Genomic DNA, 17,736 nt, shown 5'->3' on the forward strand with positions numbered 1-17,736 from the left:
ATGAAAACAGCAGTGAAAGCCCAAATCATTTGCTTTTTATTATCAGAGCAATACAGAACATCACTGAGACATTTCAATGTATTTAACTGTATAACAATATTAAACACCACAGCAATCACTGTATGAGACACAAGTTAAAAAAATATGTAAATGAATGAAAACTAAAATACAAAGTAAATGACAAGAGGCGATTTAAGTAAAAGAAGTCAAACAGTCAGAGAACAGCAGAGTATAGAGTACAAATCATATTATAAATAACATTGCCTCCTCAACAGTATAAAAGTTCCCAAAAGAAACTCTAATAGAAGTAGGTCACAGTTGGATTTTGCAGTAACTTGGAATGTAACAAAACAAATCTATGGAAAAGCAAACTGATGTTGTTGTGCTACAACTGGCAATAGTCATGTCTCCAAATACTGCCCAAACTTACGACACAAAAACATACAAAGTTCTAGTCTCATTGTCAATTATTAAACAGAAATCCATCTATTCAGAGTAAAACAAAGAGAGCAAAAGTGGCAGGAGGCCTCAAAGCTTTAAACTACTGAGTGTTGTGCTTTGTTTTTAAGCCATTCGCCTCCACGGAGAAAACAGTTTGTATCCAAACTGATTCTCACTGGTGAAGATCAGACATTTGGAGCACTGGGCCCGCGGCCTATGGTATTTTACAACCTCTTTAATATTTTACATGTTTTCTTTTTTCATCTTCCTTTCAGATGTAACTGCCTGTTTTTTGATTTAACAATTTAAAATGGAACATCGGAGCATCTTTTAAATACAGTAATGTGAGAAGTTTACCTGTGGGGTATGTGTAGGGGATGGATGGATGGATGGATGGACAGACAAACAGGTAAGTGGATGGATGGATGGACGGGTAAGTGGATGGATGGATGGATAGGTGGATGGATGGATGAATGGGTAGGTGGATGAATGGATGGATGAATGGGTAGGTGGATGGGTAGGTAGGTGGATGGATGGATGGATGGGTACATGGATGAATGGATGGATGAATGGGTAGGTGGATGGATGGATGGAGCTATAATAACACAAACTGTCCAGAAAATGGTGTTGATTAGTGGTTTTACTGTGGCTGTTTTCTGTTATAAAACAAAGCTAAGCTAACAGAGCTATAATGTAAAGTAAAAATCAGCTGATGCTGCACATGGTGTTTATAAGGCACAATGTTATTTGGACTGACTGGGTGAAACTTGATACCATAATACAGATGTGTGTAAGCAGTGAGTTTCAGTTTCAGTGGCGCTCATCCCCCGCTGTTAATATATCAGTACTAGATCCAACCAGTTTAAGCCTAAAAATGTCTCTTTCACCCACTTAAAAAAAGAATCTCTGAAAGATGCAGATAAATATGTCTTATATAACCATTCCAAAGTGGATCTAGTCAAAAATGCACCAAAGTAAAGAAGATGCATCTATAGCCAAATTGCACTGTGCAGTTTAGGATTAATGTCTTCCCTCTGGAATGGTACTTGTGTTCATTCAAGGACCACTTCGTCTCACAGCAAGGGTTCTTTAGGAGGGTTCTAGGCTGACCAGAGGGGTCTAGGACAGTTGGAGTAGCCGCTGGTGTGACACTTTGAGGACAGATTAAATGAAGCAGATTTTCAAGGATACTTCAAGGAAATCAGACTCACCAGAAAATGTCCAATGAAACACACAAAGAGGATCAAGGAAAGGATGAGAAACGCCATTCCAAAGGATATTCCCAAAACAGTTGTCCTAAAAACACATATCATCAAGTTTAATGCTACTGCATAAATAATTCATCTCAATAAACACTGAGTAATCTTTCAAAGCACAAGGACATAACCTAAAATATGCAAGTTATGGTGAATGCAATTGGAAACTTTTGAGACACTTTTAAGTTTGGATGCATTAGAACTCAGATGATCAAATGGTCTGAATAGTTATGTGAAGGTAAGTTTTTTCTTTGCATAAAATTTGAAAACCTCGAGTGCAATGCCTGTTGCATAATAACCTGTTGTAGTCGATGTCAATATTTTTCACATAAATGCCTGAAGTAAAATTTACGTTACACTTTTACTGATGATTCAGTTTTACATAAATCACACGTACTTTGGCAAGACGAGGATCTGCACAATAAAAATGCAGAAGAAGATCAAGCAGGCGCAGGTGACGTAGTATTTGAAGGCAGGCAAGGTTGTTGCTCTGTACTAAAAGAAGAAACAGAAGATCAGCTTTCATCAAAAGGCTTGGAAAGATGATAGTGAAATGACTTCAGAAGCTACTTGACTGTGAACCCAGACTCTTTCTAGTGTCCACGACTGAAGCATAAGCAAAGTGTGAACAAAGGAAATACAGTTTCTCTACTACACTGTAAGCCCAGACTTTGTATTTACTAAAATGCTTTAATTACAATGTACTTAAATGATTGAAGTTTTATGGCATTACTATAAAATGTTAAGTATATTCTACTAATTTGTAAACATAGTCGACAGTACAAAAAAGTTTAAGTTGAATGGATTTAAATCACTAAGTTTTAGTCATGACCACACCTTTTTATCTCCGCATTACAATGTTGGGTATTGGGCATGTTGTTGAAAATGGGTTCTTTTTATGTGCATGGGTTCAGCAGGGTTGTGGTGGTAGTGTTAATTTGGACTTAATGTGTGTATGGCAATGTTTATTGGCCTTTTTGTGTTTGTTTTTGTATTTTTGTAGAGCTGCACCATGAGTCAGAGCCATAGGAAGAACAATGGCTTTACTGTTCATCTTAGATTATTCTTGTTTGATGCAAATCTTTATGCCTTACCAAATTAAAAGCACTTCCTGCACTGGCAAATTACATTGAGCTATCTTCCTGCCTAACTTCCATCCATGCTACAATATATTAAGTTAAATAATTATACAAAGCACTTTATATTGCAAAAGATTTTAATTTAAATCAACTAGTGATGGGACTTTTGGCTCTTTGAAGGGAGCCATTCAATCAGGAGCTGTTCACTGAAAAGAGCCGTTCAAAAGACTGGCTCTTTTATGTTTTTTGTATTATTTTAAAACACCGATGTTTTAATGACTAAGTAGGCTACATGTGATGATTGATATTACATTTTAAAGGTGTTTAATTGGCACAGCAGTAAATATTATCTTACCGTAAAAAGAATAGTTAGTTCAAATGTGTGGGCTAAATCCATGACATGAGAGGTGACATTAGACAAAATGCTGGAATTTGACAAAAAACATCACAGTACATTATGTGGACTAGTCTGTAGCCTAAAAATGAAGAGGAAAATAAAACATTTTCTTATGAAGTAACATTTTATTCTCCTCAAAACAAGAACAATAAATATGTGTAAACATACGGAAAAAATTGCAAAAAAACACAACAGTGATTAATCACTGCAGTTACTTAAATACCTGAACTGTAGTGCAATTCTCAGAACAAGAACAATAAAGGTATGTAAACAAACGGAAAATAATTGCACAAAACACAACAGTGATTAATCACTGCAATTACAGTACTTAAATACCTAAAAAAACTGTAGTGCAAATAAAATACTTCAAGTAACATTGCAAAATACCTGATATCTCTAATGTAAATATCAAAATGATACCATATCAGGAGTTCTCTCACTCCAACTCTGTATATAAAGCCAATGCCTCCCCAGTGACGCTAAACTGACAGGCAATCAGACACTCCCTCCTTAAAAAAAAACCAAAAAAACAATGGCTCTATACAAAGACTCGGTTCCCATCGTTCATTTCAAAGAGCTGTTCAAAAGATTCAATTCATTCGTGAACGTCACATCACTAAAATCAACTTGGAATTGAGTCCAATGAACTGATGATATTAAGTTAAATTAACTTGGCATTTAGTGTATTGTACTTAAAATAGCAAATCCATTCAAATCAAGCTTTTAAGTTTAATACACTCAAGTTTTCATTACTTAAATTTTTTAAGGCAACAAGTTACCTGAGATTTTTTAAGCAAACTCAACTTATACGACCTTACAGTGTATACTGCTGCCCATAAAGTCCTATTTTTATTCCTATTACACACGTCAGTAGTCACCTTTGACCAGGTTCAATGATCACATACTGAGTCCCAGTTTACACTTTAGGTATCAAGAATAAATCACATTGTTACAATAATTTCATGAGGAGAGGTAAAAACATTTTATTTCAGCTTTATGGGCAACAGTGTATATATACTGATGGTTGAATACCGGCAGTTTATCTGCAGGGCCTCTTACCTCCTTCTCCAGGGATTTGTTGTGAAAGAATAACGATATCCTCTGAATGTCCTCAGACTTGAGCCACTGTCTGGAAGCAGCGAGGGTATGATTGTTTTCAGATAAGAAGAGGATACAGAAAGCATTAAAACTACATCATCATCAAATCTACATTTTAGAATACAGCACATTTTCACATACCAAGACTATTTCTTAAACACTCTATGCCTATACTTCAAGTTTATTTTTATCAAAATTGTCCCTTACTTTTGTGAATTTATCCCATCAAATGTCCTGATCATTCTCTGATTAAATTCCTCCTCGAACCGCTTCTTCTGAGACTTTGTCCTTTAATTAGAGCAAGAAGAAAAAAAAAGAAGCAGAATATCTTACGTTACATAAAATTAGTCACACACATCAGAACCTCCAGCTAAAGTCTAGTCTCATTAAACATCTTGTCGTCTTGTCTCTGTACTGTTCAAGGCTGGGGATAATCCTGCCAAAAGCAAAAAAAAAAATGTACAAGAGCTATAAAATGAGCAGCTTGCCTTTCTGATCTTCTTTGGAAGTGATACTGTCCCATCGGCACATCCTACACATAAAACGAGAGCGGAAAGACAAGTTAGAGGCTGCAGTTCAACAACCCTGTCCCTGCAATCGCAACGTATACGTAGCAGAGAGTCCCATACAGCCGTGTTGATCTTCCCATTCTCATTGGTCATGCTATCTCTGTGGTGGAGGTTGGCGAAGGGTTTGGCTGCCCCCCAGGACTCCAGGTAACGGGTCATCCTGACTGACGCTCTCATCTTTGCTCCGTCTGAAGTTTGTCTAGGGCGGTAATGATGCTGCGGACTCCTGCGATCCACCTGGACAAACTCAGATACAGCCATTTTAGTGCAATTCGTTAAGAGCTCGATGATGATTTGCAGCTATTTTTGCGCTTTCACTACCTTTGGGTTGATCACCAAGTAAGTGACGACGCCATGTTCTTTCAGGTAGGGGTCCCTCTCCTGTCCGTCTCCATCTTCCACCTTATAGGCACCATTTAAATGCTCCAGTGTTATTGAGGTGATGTGAACTCGCCTGCCGACACAAGTAGAGAAGGATATTAGTAGGAGGAGGATGAAGAGGCAAGGAGGCACAGAGGAAGACTAAGGTGAGATTCACAAGGTCAGATGGAAGCAGATGATTTGTTGTGGTAGTAATAGTAGTAATTATGGTTGTCAAATGCTATGATTTTTTCCCTTCCGACTGAACCTTGTAATGTTGCATACTTAAATAGAAAATCTGAATTGATGTGAATTAATGCTGAAAACGATACTTTAATTGCATCTTTCCCTTGTGAACACAGATTCCCTCTTGTTAATTATACATTTCCAATACAATTATCAAGGCCAGCTTTAATGGAATATTTCTCACACATTCTAACAGAATAATAAAACCTCAACCTCTCCAAAACACTCATATATAGTTTTTTTAATGCACTGATAGAAGTAACAAAACATACAGCAACACTATTATATACATTAAAACAGGGAAGCTCATTAAAATTAGGATTCAGCTTCTAATGTTTTATATACACTAATATGGATAGTAGTGAAGGGGACGAGACTGCCTATACAACATATATATCCTATGTTGAGACCGAGTCAAGACTAGGGTGACCAGGTGTCCCATTTTGTGTGGGACTGCACAGCATTATGACCATTTTTTCCACATCCCGCAAATTGAGACAATCTGTGCGTTTCCATGACAACTTTTATTCCTGGTTTAAACTGATTAAGGGTTAGATCCTATTTCAGATGCCCATATAAACACCTTATTCCAGTTGAAAAAGAATAGTTCAGATTAAATTTAAACCCGATTAAAGTCACTGGTTTAATCCACTTTTGAGTTCGGTCTAAATTATTCCTCGGACATGTAAACCCTTTATTCCGTTTGGACTTTATTCCTGCCATTCTGCACATGCTTGTTGTCTTGTCCTGTCGCGATGACGCACACATTCTGCGCTGGCGGAAGAATATGCAGCACAGTCTAGTCAACCCAAACCGTTCCAGTGGGCTATTCTGATGGGATCTACCAGCGCTCTAAAACACTGAAGGAATAGTTCACTGCTTGTTTTTTTATTCATTCATTTGTCATGCACTAATGAGTTCGATAAGTGGGCAAATCAGTTTGCGCTGCAGTGCACCGATTACATTGTTCTCACAGCCCTTCTGTTAGCTTAGCTTAGCCTAGCTTAGCATAATCGCTTCATTCCTATGGTCAGACGTAGCCAGGCTTTTATAGGTGATCTGTAGTATTTTATGAGTGATTTTGTGAAATTCCTTTAGTCTGGTGGGGTCAATATGATCACAAATTGAGGCTCAAATCATGGCGATGTGACTTACTGCACTAATGAAATCTCGGGAAACAAAAACTAATGCAAAGTTAATTCAGTAAAGCAAAGCTAATTTAGCGCATGCATCCCTTCCAACAAAAAGATTTTCCAACTTCCATCAACACAACAGTCCCAAGATTGTATGAGTGCAGTAAGTCGCAGATCTAAAGAAATAATTAGGGAGAATCGGATTTCAGAAAATCACTTACAAAAGACAACAAATCACCTTTAAAAAACTGGCTATGTGTGACCATGGAAACGCAGTGACTATGCTAAGCTAAGCTAAGCTAACAGAAGGGCTGCCAGAACAAGGCAACATGAGCACTGCAGCACAAACCCTTTTGCTCACTTTTCTACCTCATTAATACCTCATGTAAACCTTTATTCGGGTTTAACATTTCCATGTAAACAGAAGAGAAAATACTTTAGTTCCTAATTAATTTCTTCTGGAAAACTAAATCGGATTCAAAAAATATCCTGCAACCGTACCCACTGTCCTGCATTTGATTGGCTCTGTCTCTCCAAAGTGCAGGACAGTCTCCTTCCTCCAAACATGACTTTCATTTTATAGCGGTGACAGCGCTATCACCATTGGCTGTGTCCGCTGTCAATCAACCAACATAAACGTGGGGTCAGGATTCCATCAACCTGTCACCGGCATCCTCCTGACCCCGCCCACCGACACACAGAAAACAAAGGAAAAAGCCTCACACACACCAGCATGCAAATATTGGCAGAAATCATGGAAACTCTGCGCAAAAAAAAAGATGCAGCTACAGAAAAGAATGGGAAAATGTTTATACAATGGGTGAAAATGGTGGGGGATGAGTCACAGAGGATACTCTGTGAACTATGTCAGACTTATTTCTCCATCACGCATGGAGGCAAGTATGACCTGAAGCGACACACTGTATATATGTGATGTTTATTTAGATTTGATCCATATTCTCTAACTATTTTTAAGTTTGGAGTTTGAACTGAGAGACTTGAGGTGACAAAATAAGCTTTTGTAATGTTTGTGGATATTTATTTTTTGACAAAATTCCACAGGATATTTACTTTATCTTATTCTATTTTTATTACTGTGTTAGAATGCTAAATCTGACTGTTCTGTGTTTGGATGCACAAAGGTTTTAGGTCCAAGTAATTTTAGGTTGACTGGAAGTGGAAACAGCTGTTATAATGTTGTCAGTTATGCCTTTTTGTTTTATTGCACATAGATTAGTTTACCTTTGAGGGTTGAGAACATGTTCTCAAATAAAAAAGCTTATTTTCTAAAAGTATTTAATTACAATATTCGAAACTTGAGGTTTCTTTTTTGAGTTTTTACAGGTAGATTTTTTGTTTAGTTTTTACAAGCAAAAAAAATTATTGAAACCGGTGCAAAAAAAGCAAAAAATAAATGCCCAGTGCAAAAATATGCATGCTGTGTGCAGCCACATCAAATTGTTGTTATTCATATTTATAAGTTCGACAATAAGATGGACATGGTTTAAAAATCTAGACTTTGTTCCAGCGTTACAGTTACGTGTCCCACATTGTCCCACACAAACACACTCCTTGTCCCACATGTGGCTCGTAAGCACCTGGTCACCCTAGTCAACACTGAGTCAAGATCGAGTCTTTGAGGGGTCGGGACTGAGACTGTTGGTTTTCAAATGCAGTCGAGATTGAGTTGAGACAGAGTCTTTGAGGAAACCGAGATGAGACCAAGACCATTAAAACAAGACAGTTTTCATAACCATGATTTAATATCACCCCAGTTAATAATCAACAGTTAGGACTACAGACTCAGCTAGACTGGGAATTGTTTATAGGAGCTGTCTGGCACACTCTTTTCTATTTAACCTCTTCATATGGACTTTTTCCCTACCATATGCATCATCTTCTGCCAATTTTTCAAAACTGCTTCAACAGCACTGCTCTGTCATCAACATGTTAAGTCCACTCTGACTTTGAATCATAGTTAGGACCTGCAGAGCAAATTCAAATTTGCTAGTGGTATTTCTAGATTTGTAGGCTACTTTACAGCATTTTTCCAGTATTTCCAAAATTTAATAATTAAATAATTTTCTATTTTTTTGCAATTACTGTTTTGTGAGTAAGAAAGGCAGTTTATATGACTGCAGATTGGTCACTTATCTTGTCTCCGCTCTGTGATCGCACCAGCAACTGAAGTGAAGTCACTGACACTCACTGAACACAGAATCTTTGCATCGCACCATGGGATGTACTTCTCAAATAATGTCCTTCAACATTCCATATGTTGTTTTATTTTTTTTATTATCTATATTATAAAAGCCAAGTGGCCTCTATGTGTGTGCGTGTGTGCATGCGTGCATGTATGTGTGTCTGGGGATTCATGCAAAATCCGGAGAGACCTGACTGCTGCAGTTTAAAATATTTATGTATTTTTGGTCACGGAACAGACTAGTGAAAACAGCAAGTTGATAGGACCAATATTTTGGGAGACATTAGCAATTTTGGAATACAATAGTCTTACAATCATGTTGCTATACCCAGAACGCTTTGGCGGTGACTGCTGGACAAATGCGGTACAGCATGCACAAATTCACAACAGCATAAAAAAAACTACCTCATCTAGAACCTGTGGATTCCCACTAGTTTAAATTTATTTAAGGATGGATAATTGCTTTTTTTGTTAACATGAACATTTAAAAAAAAATCTGTTGGTCTTGAGAACTCGCTCTGAAATTACAAGTCCTCCCACTCTGGTCCGAGACTGAGTCCTTGAAGGTTCAAGTCCGAGACCAGACTGAGAAAGCAAAAAATGGTCCTGAGACCGGACTCGATTACTACAACACTAATAGATAGGCTATCATATATATATATATATATCAGATACCAACTAAATGTGAAAAAGGTCTATAAAACACCAGGAAAAATGTAAAAACAAGATTCTGACAGTTCAGAATAATTAGATATTGAATAAACATCTAATATTTCTAAGTAATCATAACTCGGCCTGATCACAATCAAGGTGCACAAGTATAATTGCATCAGTTATTAATCAGTATTGCAAAAAGATACCCCCAAAACCATTCCCAAAATGTTTCTTTGGCCATCTTATTACTAGATCTTGCAATCCTCCAAATGTGAAGAAAATCGGATAAAAACTGATAAAATGGCGACCCAATGAGCATGAAAACGTGCACAATTTTATTGCTATAAGAGAGCAAAATTATTGCACATAATGTTTTGTAACACAAATAATTCCTACTCAACTCCTGTGTCTTTTTTATTACAAAATACACACATCACATCGCTTTTCATTTATTGATCATTTTTGTTGAACAGCTGTTTGATTATCAATTCTTATTTTCAGTATTAAGACAATCAACCATTTTGTTCTGAAAACCCTTCTTTTACAGCCCTTTAATTGTAATAATAGAATGGGAACCTGTTATTTAAGTATTATTATGACTAAATATGCACAACTAGACAGATTTTGGTATGCTCCCTGGCTGCAGAAAATTTGGTAACAATGTGTCAAACGGATGTTTACATGGAACCGCATGTTTTCAATGGCGCGTTCACCAAAATTCATGCAGTGTCTGTACACCAATATACTTCCATCAATAATATCATGTATATGCCTTATAGATATATTGTTATAACTTGTTCACAAATGTTTATTTCCTCCTGTACCAGGAAGACTTAGTTACAGATCTAACAGAGGTGCGACCATGTGGTAAGCCAGATTTCCATTCCAATCTTGTAGAGCCCATACACCAAGTAGTGTCCGTACACCATATTCAAAATATGTGGGTCTAATTTTATTGTTTCTGTCAATATATGGAATTTTTCAGCACGCATGCTTTGGACACGACATCTATGCAATAAACAATGCATGATTATCCTGAGTGCTGAAACATTTGTATATCTTTGTAGGCATTAAATATGGAGGCTGTTAGGCTGGAGTGTCCGTACACCCAATAATTTCTGATTTGACAGGGGTACAAGCCTGCGAAATTTTTAGTAGACACCATAATACAAAAATATTTTGGACTTTAAAAGAGAAATATCAGACAAATAAAATGGCCTGTCTGATTTTTTGAGAGAGCATTATTATTTTTTATCTATATGTACACCCTTTCTGGTACCCTTGATTGTGATCAGGCCAAACTGACCGCACTAATAATCATAATAGTGCTAGTAATAATAGCTAGTCATACCTGTCAGCACAGACTAACAGATGTCAAAGAAAACAAAACCGATGAAAAAATTTGAGGTCCAGTTTGTAAGATTTAGAGGGATTTAATTTCACAAATGGAATAAAATATTCATAACTATGATTTTATTAGTGCATAATAACCTTAACTACCTTCGAATGAACTGACTACATCTACAGATAGAGCTGGTCGACCATGTTGCATGTTGTTTCTGCAGTAGCTCTTGTCCTTTTTATAGTTAAGTTGCATCATTTTTACCAACTATTACCACTTAATTACAAAAACACCAGATTGCACAAAAAGTACAATTGCTCTAATGCAGGACTTGTGTTGTTACGGCCGCAGTAGGAGAGGGAGTGTGTGTGTGTGTGGGGTTTCATTTGATTACAGTCTGTAACTTCACAATACAATGTCACCATGGATCACACAGTGAAGTAAGGTGCCACAAAGACAGAATGAAAACCACATCATCATCAAGCGCCTCCTTCTTACTCTCACTTTACTCTTAGTTTACTCACCCTGGCACTCCTCCAGCCTCCATATGATTTGCAAGTGTAACATCATGTGACCACACATCATACTGCCACTTCTGCAGTCCGATCACGCCACACAGGACGTTCCCTGAATGCACGCCAACACGCATGTTAATGTCGACCCCCGTGGCATCTCGTACTTTCCTGTTATGCAAAACAAAAACAGAACTGTATCATTACCCACGCATCTTGCAGGAAAAGTAAACCTGTGACACTGAACCGATATAATGAGTTTATTTTAACCGTGTAATGTGTCCATGACATTTAAAGCAGCTTCACTACCAAATTAACGTGATCACATTCCTGTTTTCTCATTTTTTAATATTCAAGGATTCTCTCTTCATGAATCCATCACATCTGCTTCCTATTTGGCTTCTGTCTTATTCCAAAATGTGAAACACGGTCTAACACAGTCTTCCATCACTGCTGTTTTCACAATGCAGCTAAATGTGCTTTTGTAAAATGTTTGTACAACTGAGGAAATTAACAAATGTTTGTTTTTGGAACACATGCTGATAAAGCAGCACTGAGGCATAACTGTATCATCTTGCAAAATGTGGACAGTCAAAAGTAGTACATAAAACTCCCTGAAGTATAATTAGACAGCTTAGAGCAGGGGTGTCAAACTCATTTTAGTTCAGGGGCCAGATTCAGCTACATTTGATCTGCAGTGGGCCGGACCAGTAAAATAATAATATAATAATATAAAAATAATGTCAACTCCAAAATTTTCTCTGTTTTAGAGCAAAAAAAGGTAATTTACATTAGGAAAAGGTTTACATCTACAAACTATCCTTTCAAAAGATGTGAATAACATGAACAAACTGAAAAAATGAGGGTAATTTTAACAATATTATGCTTCAGTTTATCATTTCCACATGTACATAATAACTTACAGATCACAGTGGATCTACAAACACACAAAACATTGAGTAACAGGCTGAATATTGTTAAAACTGTACTTACTTCTCTAAAGACATTTCAGGTTATTCACATTTTTTGGCAAAATTATACTTTGTTTTCGTGTAAATACATGAAAATATTTACATTTACAAAGAGAAAAATTTGGAGTTGTCATTATTAATATGTTATTATGATAGTATTTTACTGAATCCTGCCCACCTGAGATTGAATTTGTCTGAATGTGGAACCTGAACTAAAAGGATTGTTAATATTTTAGTGTAATTTTTGCATTTCACAAATTCATCCCAAGGGCCGGACTGGACCCTTTGGCGGGCCAGATTTGGGCCCCGGGCCGCAAGTTTGACACCTGTGGTTTAGAGTCTTCAGGATGCAGCTGATTTAACTGACCCAAGCACCAACATAAAGCAAACTGCAAAAAGTATACACCAATCAGCTGTAATATTATGACCACTGAAGGGTAGAGTGGTATTAATTTTGATTATCTCATTACAATGGACCTGCCAGTGGAGACATATTAGGCAGCAAGTGAACAATTAGCCCTCGAAGTTGATGTGTTGGAAAATAGGTTATTATTGTTACCAAAAACGAACAAAATGACGAAAACTATTGAATTGAAAAAACATTTTTGTTAACTGGAATAGAGAAAAACTATAACTAAAAGAAAAAATTCTAACTAACTGAAATTGTATTGTGCGCTTACCAAACTAACTAAAAAAATAGGACCAATGGCCCTGTAGCTTATCGGCCAAATTAAAAGCTTTGGGAAATGTATCCAGATGCCATTTATTATCACCCAGTTCTGTGTATTTATTATATTACAGAAATAGCCCATGTTTTGGTCATATTCCAATCAGATCTGTAAAAAATTCAAATTCCAACTTGATATCATTGATACTTAGTGATTTATTGTATCGATCCACTTCCTATCTCTTACAATGAGAAAATTTTTCAAAGTCACACCAAATCCAGAATCAGATCCAGATGGAGATAATTTCAAAACCTTGTGTTGACATCCTCATACAGAAGCTGTATACCAAGTTTGAAGTCAATCAGAACTGTAGTTTCGGAGAAGAAGACAACTGAAATTTTTTCCCCATAAGAGCCCATGTTAAATTTTCAGTAAGTTCCCGGATCCAGAAGAAGATCCTGATCAGCATGTGGCCATTATGTTTTGGTCATCTCCCCATCAGGGCTGGACTGTAGAAATTTAGACTGGATATCATTTATATTTACTGAGTTTTTGCATGGATCCACTTCCTATCTCTTATAATGGGGAAATTTTTCAAAGTCGCACCAAATCCAGAATCGGATCCGGATCCAAATAATTTCACTTTTGTTGACATCATCATAAAGAAGCTATATACCAAGTTTGAAGTCAATCGGAATTGTAGTTTTGGAGAAGAAGACGACTGAAATTTTTGTAACGGACGACAGACGACGACGACGGACACCGCATGACGACAATAGCTTACGGCCTGTCGGCCGGTAAGGTAAAAAAATCCAAAACTATTATAAGCTTAGGAAACAGCAAAATGGGTAAGAGTGGGAATCTGAGCAGCTTTGACAAGGAGGGAACTGTGATGGTATTACGAAACCACAAGGCACGGACCCAAATGCTCGAGACTGACTCAGAGAAGCTTAGTTTGAGTATTTCTTACTCAAAGAATGAGACAATGGTTTCTTCAGAACAAAGGTAAACACAAAAATCTTCTCGGACGAGGAATCAAAAATCTAACAAAAGGTTCTTCACAAGCGTGGCATCAAAAAATGAACAAAACATCTTCTCAAACGAGGTATAAAAAAATTCTAACAAAAAAGTCTTCACGAAGGTGGTATCAAAAAGTCTAACACAAAAATCTTCTCAAACGAGGAATCAAAGTACAACAAATATTCTTCACGAAATGTGGAATCAAAAAACTTACTAAATTTTTCGAACAGCTCAGGAGAATGTTGAGGGATTTCTTTTCTTTACCAGCATGAAAGACACACTGACAACAGACACGAGGAGAGGAGGGTATATAAAGGGTGGAGAGATGATTAACCCCAGGTGCAGACAATCAGGGAATCAGGGAGGACACAGACAAGACAGACACAGTGCACACAGAACAAAACCCCTCACCAAAATAAAAACAGGAAATAAACAAAACCAACTAACATAAATTACTAGCACCGCTGAGGGCAGTGCGTCACAGATGGTCAAATCATTGGGTCAGAACATGTCCAGATATTGTTCATTCCCAGTGTAAAGCGGTTACTACCTACCAAAAGTATCTACAGAACAACCAGTCCTACATCCCTGGGAATACAACATTATTACCACCTGTCTAATATTATGTAGGTCCCCCTTTTTCCACAAAAACAGTTCTGAACTGAGGCCTGGACTCCACCACACCTCTGAAAGTATGCTGTGGTATCTGGACCAAGACATTAGCACCAAATCCGTGAAGTCCTGGAAGTAGAGCGGTGGGGTCTCCATGGAACACCTCCTACAGAAGATTAATGGTCCTGAGATTGGGATGTACTTTCTTCTACACCCAACAAGACCTGCAGTTGTGGAGATGTTCTGACCCAGCCATCACCGTTACATTATGGACCTGGTCAAAGTCCCTCAGTTCCTTATGTTGCTCTTTTTTTTTTTTTTCCTTCCAACACATCAGCTTCAAGGACGAATTGTTCACTTGTTGACTACTCTATCCAATTCAGTAAAAGGGGTGAAACAAACAGTATGCCCTGCTTGTTTAATTTTAATCTTGTGGTTTTTTCTTTTTTTTGGTTCCTTCATCCCTCTCCCTCAAAAGACCCTGCCTTTAGCCAGGCCATAGTTGTAAATAACAATGTTTTCTTAATCTGTCTTAAATAAAATAAAATAAAATAAAATAAAATAAAATAAAATAAAGGTACCATTACAGTAAAATAATCAATATTATTACCACTCCTCCTGTTAGTGGTCAAAATCTTATGGTTAATTGTTATATATAACCTCTGTATTCAGTCTATGACACTGTTTTACTACTGTAATTGATAGATTCATAGATTTCCATCATTCTGGAGACCACTAATTACTTAATACAGCTCAAGTAAATCATCTACACTAAGTCTGTTCAGCATTGCTACAGAGGTTATGCAAGGCTTCTGCAATTAAACACGACACAGTCACATTAAAACTAGACCTTCAAAAATACCACTGTCAATTTTTTAGCAGCGCTCTTATGTAATAGCACTTACTTGATGGCTTCACACATGTCCAGACCCATTTTGACACAGTTCTTAGCGTGGTTTGGGAGAGACTCCGGCAGGCCTGATACACAGTAATAACAGTCACCAAGAATTTTGATCCGCATACATTCATTTTCCTGCAATAAAAAAGGTTCACAGACTCAGATCGTTGGGGTCAACCAAAGGTCCTACTAACAGCTTTTTAATTTAATAACATCCGAGTCTTTGAAGGGAAAACTCTGCCCTAGACTCTGAACGGTTCTCACGGCTACATTGTATTTTACTCTATTTATAGTTCTGTGGGTGAAAAACGTATAATTGAATTTTGCATGACGAGTTTAGAAAGAAGCTCTTGCTCCTTGACTGATGAGACTCTGTGGTCTGTAAAGAAAAGATATTACTTTTTCATTCACAGGCAGTGTTTTGAACATTTTGATACTGAATCTGTGTCTTAGAAACATCCAAGACTTTAGATCACATAAACCCTCAAAGACCAAAACAGCCCGAAGCGTCTACTGATCTACAATTTTAATTAACTTTAAACCAATAATCCTATCAATACATTAAATACTTTAGGTAAAATGCATGTTTCTCCCTTTCAGCAGCATCATTATGTCTTATTTGGATGTTGTGAGGCTTTGTAATGAACACAGAAACATATCATCTGCAATAATCATTCACCAATAAAATCCATGTTGTTTGACAAATGACAGTGGTTGTAGACACTTTAGAAGGATATATCTTGCTGAAAAATAGGTTTCTCTTTTCTAACATAATAACCTTGGAATTTACCCAGAGCTTTAACAAACATCTATACAGCCAGTAAACTAAATACAGGAAAACACCAGATTTTTACTAGAAAATGCTGAGGATAATGTTCCAAGAAAATGGTAATAAATCACTTAGGAAAGTTTAAATGTTGAGAAATAAAAATAATTTTTAGAAACTGATTCACCAATTAGACCTATGTGCACTTGTTTTTATGCTCAGTTAATGATATACACTATATTGCCAAGAGTATTGGCTCACCCATCCAAATAATCAGAATCAGGTGTTCCAATCACTTCCATGGCCACAGGTGCATAAAATCAAGCACCTAGGCATGCAGACTGCTTTTACAAACATTTGTGAAAGAATGGGTCGCTCTCAGGAGCTCAGTGAATTCCAGCGTGGAACTGTGATAGGATGCCACCTGTGCAACAAATCCAGTCGTGAAATTTCCTCGCTCCTAAATATTCCACAGTCAACTGTCAGCTGTATTACAAGAAAGTGGAAGTGTTTGGGAACGACAGCAACTCAGCCACAAAGTGGTAGGCCACGTAAACTGACGGAGTGGGGTCAGCGGATGCTGAGGCGCATAGTGCGAAGAGGTCGCCAACTTTCTGCAGAGTCAGTCGCTACAGACCTCCAAACTTCATGTGGCCTTCAGATTAGCTCCAGAACAGTGCGCAGAGAGCTTCATGGAATGGGTTTCCATGGCTGAGCAGCTGCATCCAAGCCATACATCACCAAGTGCAATGCAAAGCGCTGGATGCAGTGGTGTAAAGCACGCCGCCACTGGACTCTAGAGCAGTGGAGGCACCTTCTCTGGAGTGACCAATCGTGCTTCTCCATCTGGCAATCTGACGGACGGGTCTGGGTTTGGCGGTCGCCAGGAGAACGATACTTGTCGGACTGCATTGTGCCAAGTGTAAAGTTTGGTGGAGGGGGGATTATGATGTGGGGTTGTTTTTCAGGAGCTGGGCTTGGCCCCTTAGTTCTAGTGAAAGGAACTGTGAATGCTTCAGCATACCAAGACATTTTGGACAATTCCATGCTCCCAACTTTGTGGGAACAGTTTGGAGCTGGCCCCTTCCTCTTCCGACATGACTGTGCACCAGTGCACAAAGCAAGGTCCATAAAGACATGGATGACAGAATCTGGTGTGGATGAACTTGACTGGCCTGCACAGAGTCCTGACCTCAACCCCATAGAACACCTTTGGGATGAATTAGAGCGGAGACTGAGAGCCAGGCCTTCTGTCCAACATCAGTGTGTGACGTCACAAATGCGCTTCTGGAAGAATGGTCAAAAATTCCCATGAACACACTCCTAAACCTTGTGGACAGCCTTCCCAGAAGAATTGAAGCTGTTATAGCTGCAAAGGGTGGACCCACGTCATATTGAACCCCATAGACTAGGAATGGGATGTCACTGAAATTCATATGTGAGTCAAGGCAGGTGAGCAAATACTTTTGGCAATATAGTATATTTTGCTTCATGTTTCACTTTCTCAGTTT

The 17,736-nt window shown here is 37.8% G+C and overlaps 1 protein-coding gene across 2 annotated transcripts in view; it reads right to left on the minus strand.

Moving 5' to 3' along the window:
- The window catches only part of adcy2a (adenylate cyclase 2a), a 109,933-nt gene that overhangs the window by 35,030 nt on the left and 57,167 nt on the right, over positions 1-17,736 (minus strand). Inside the window, exons 7-15 of one of the 2 annotated variants that reach the window (XM_030157780.1) lie at positions 15,467-15,594; positions 11,303-11,461; positions 5,162-5,294; positions 4,901-5,086; positions 4,760-4,803; positions 4,479-4,559; positions 4,233-4,302; positions 2,095-2,192; positions 1,653-1,737 (exon numbers count right to left, since the gene is read on the minus strand). In XM_030157780.1, coding sequence (XP_030013640.1) covers positions 1,653-1,737; positions 2,095-2,192; positions 4,233-4,302; positions 4,479-4,559; positions 4,760-4,803; positions 4,901-5,086; positions 5,162-5,294; positions 11,303-11,461; positions 15,467-15,594 — 984 coding nt within the window. The remainder of the gene's footprint in view (positions 1-1,652; positions 1,738-2,094; positions 2,193-4,232; positions 4,303-4,478; positions 4,560-4,759; positions 4,804-4,900; positions 5,087-5,161; positions 5,295-11,302; positions 11,462-15,466; positions 15,595-17,736) is intronic. The other variant, XM_030157782.1, reaches the window with a different exon arrangement.

This window comes from Sphaeramia orbicularis, chromosome 16 (assembly GCF_902148855.1).
Source record: "Sphaeramia orbicularis chromosome 16, fSphaOr1.1, whole genome shotgun sequence".
NCBI lineage: Eukaryota > Metazoa > Chordata > Actinopteri > Kurtiformes > Apogonidae > Sphaeramia > Sphaeramia orbicularis.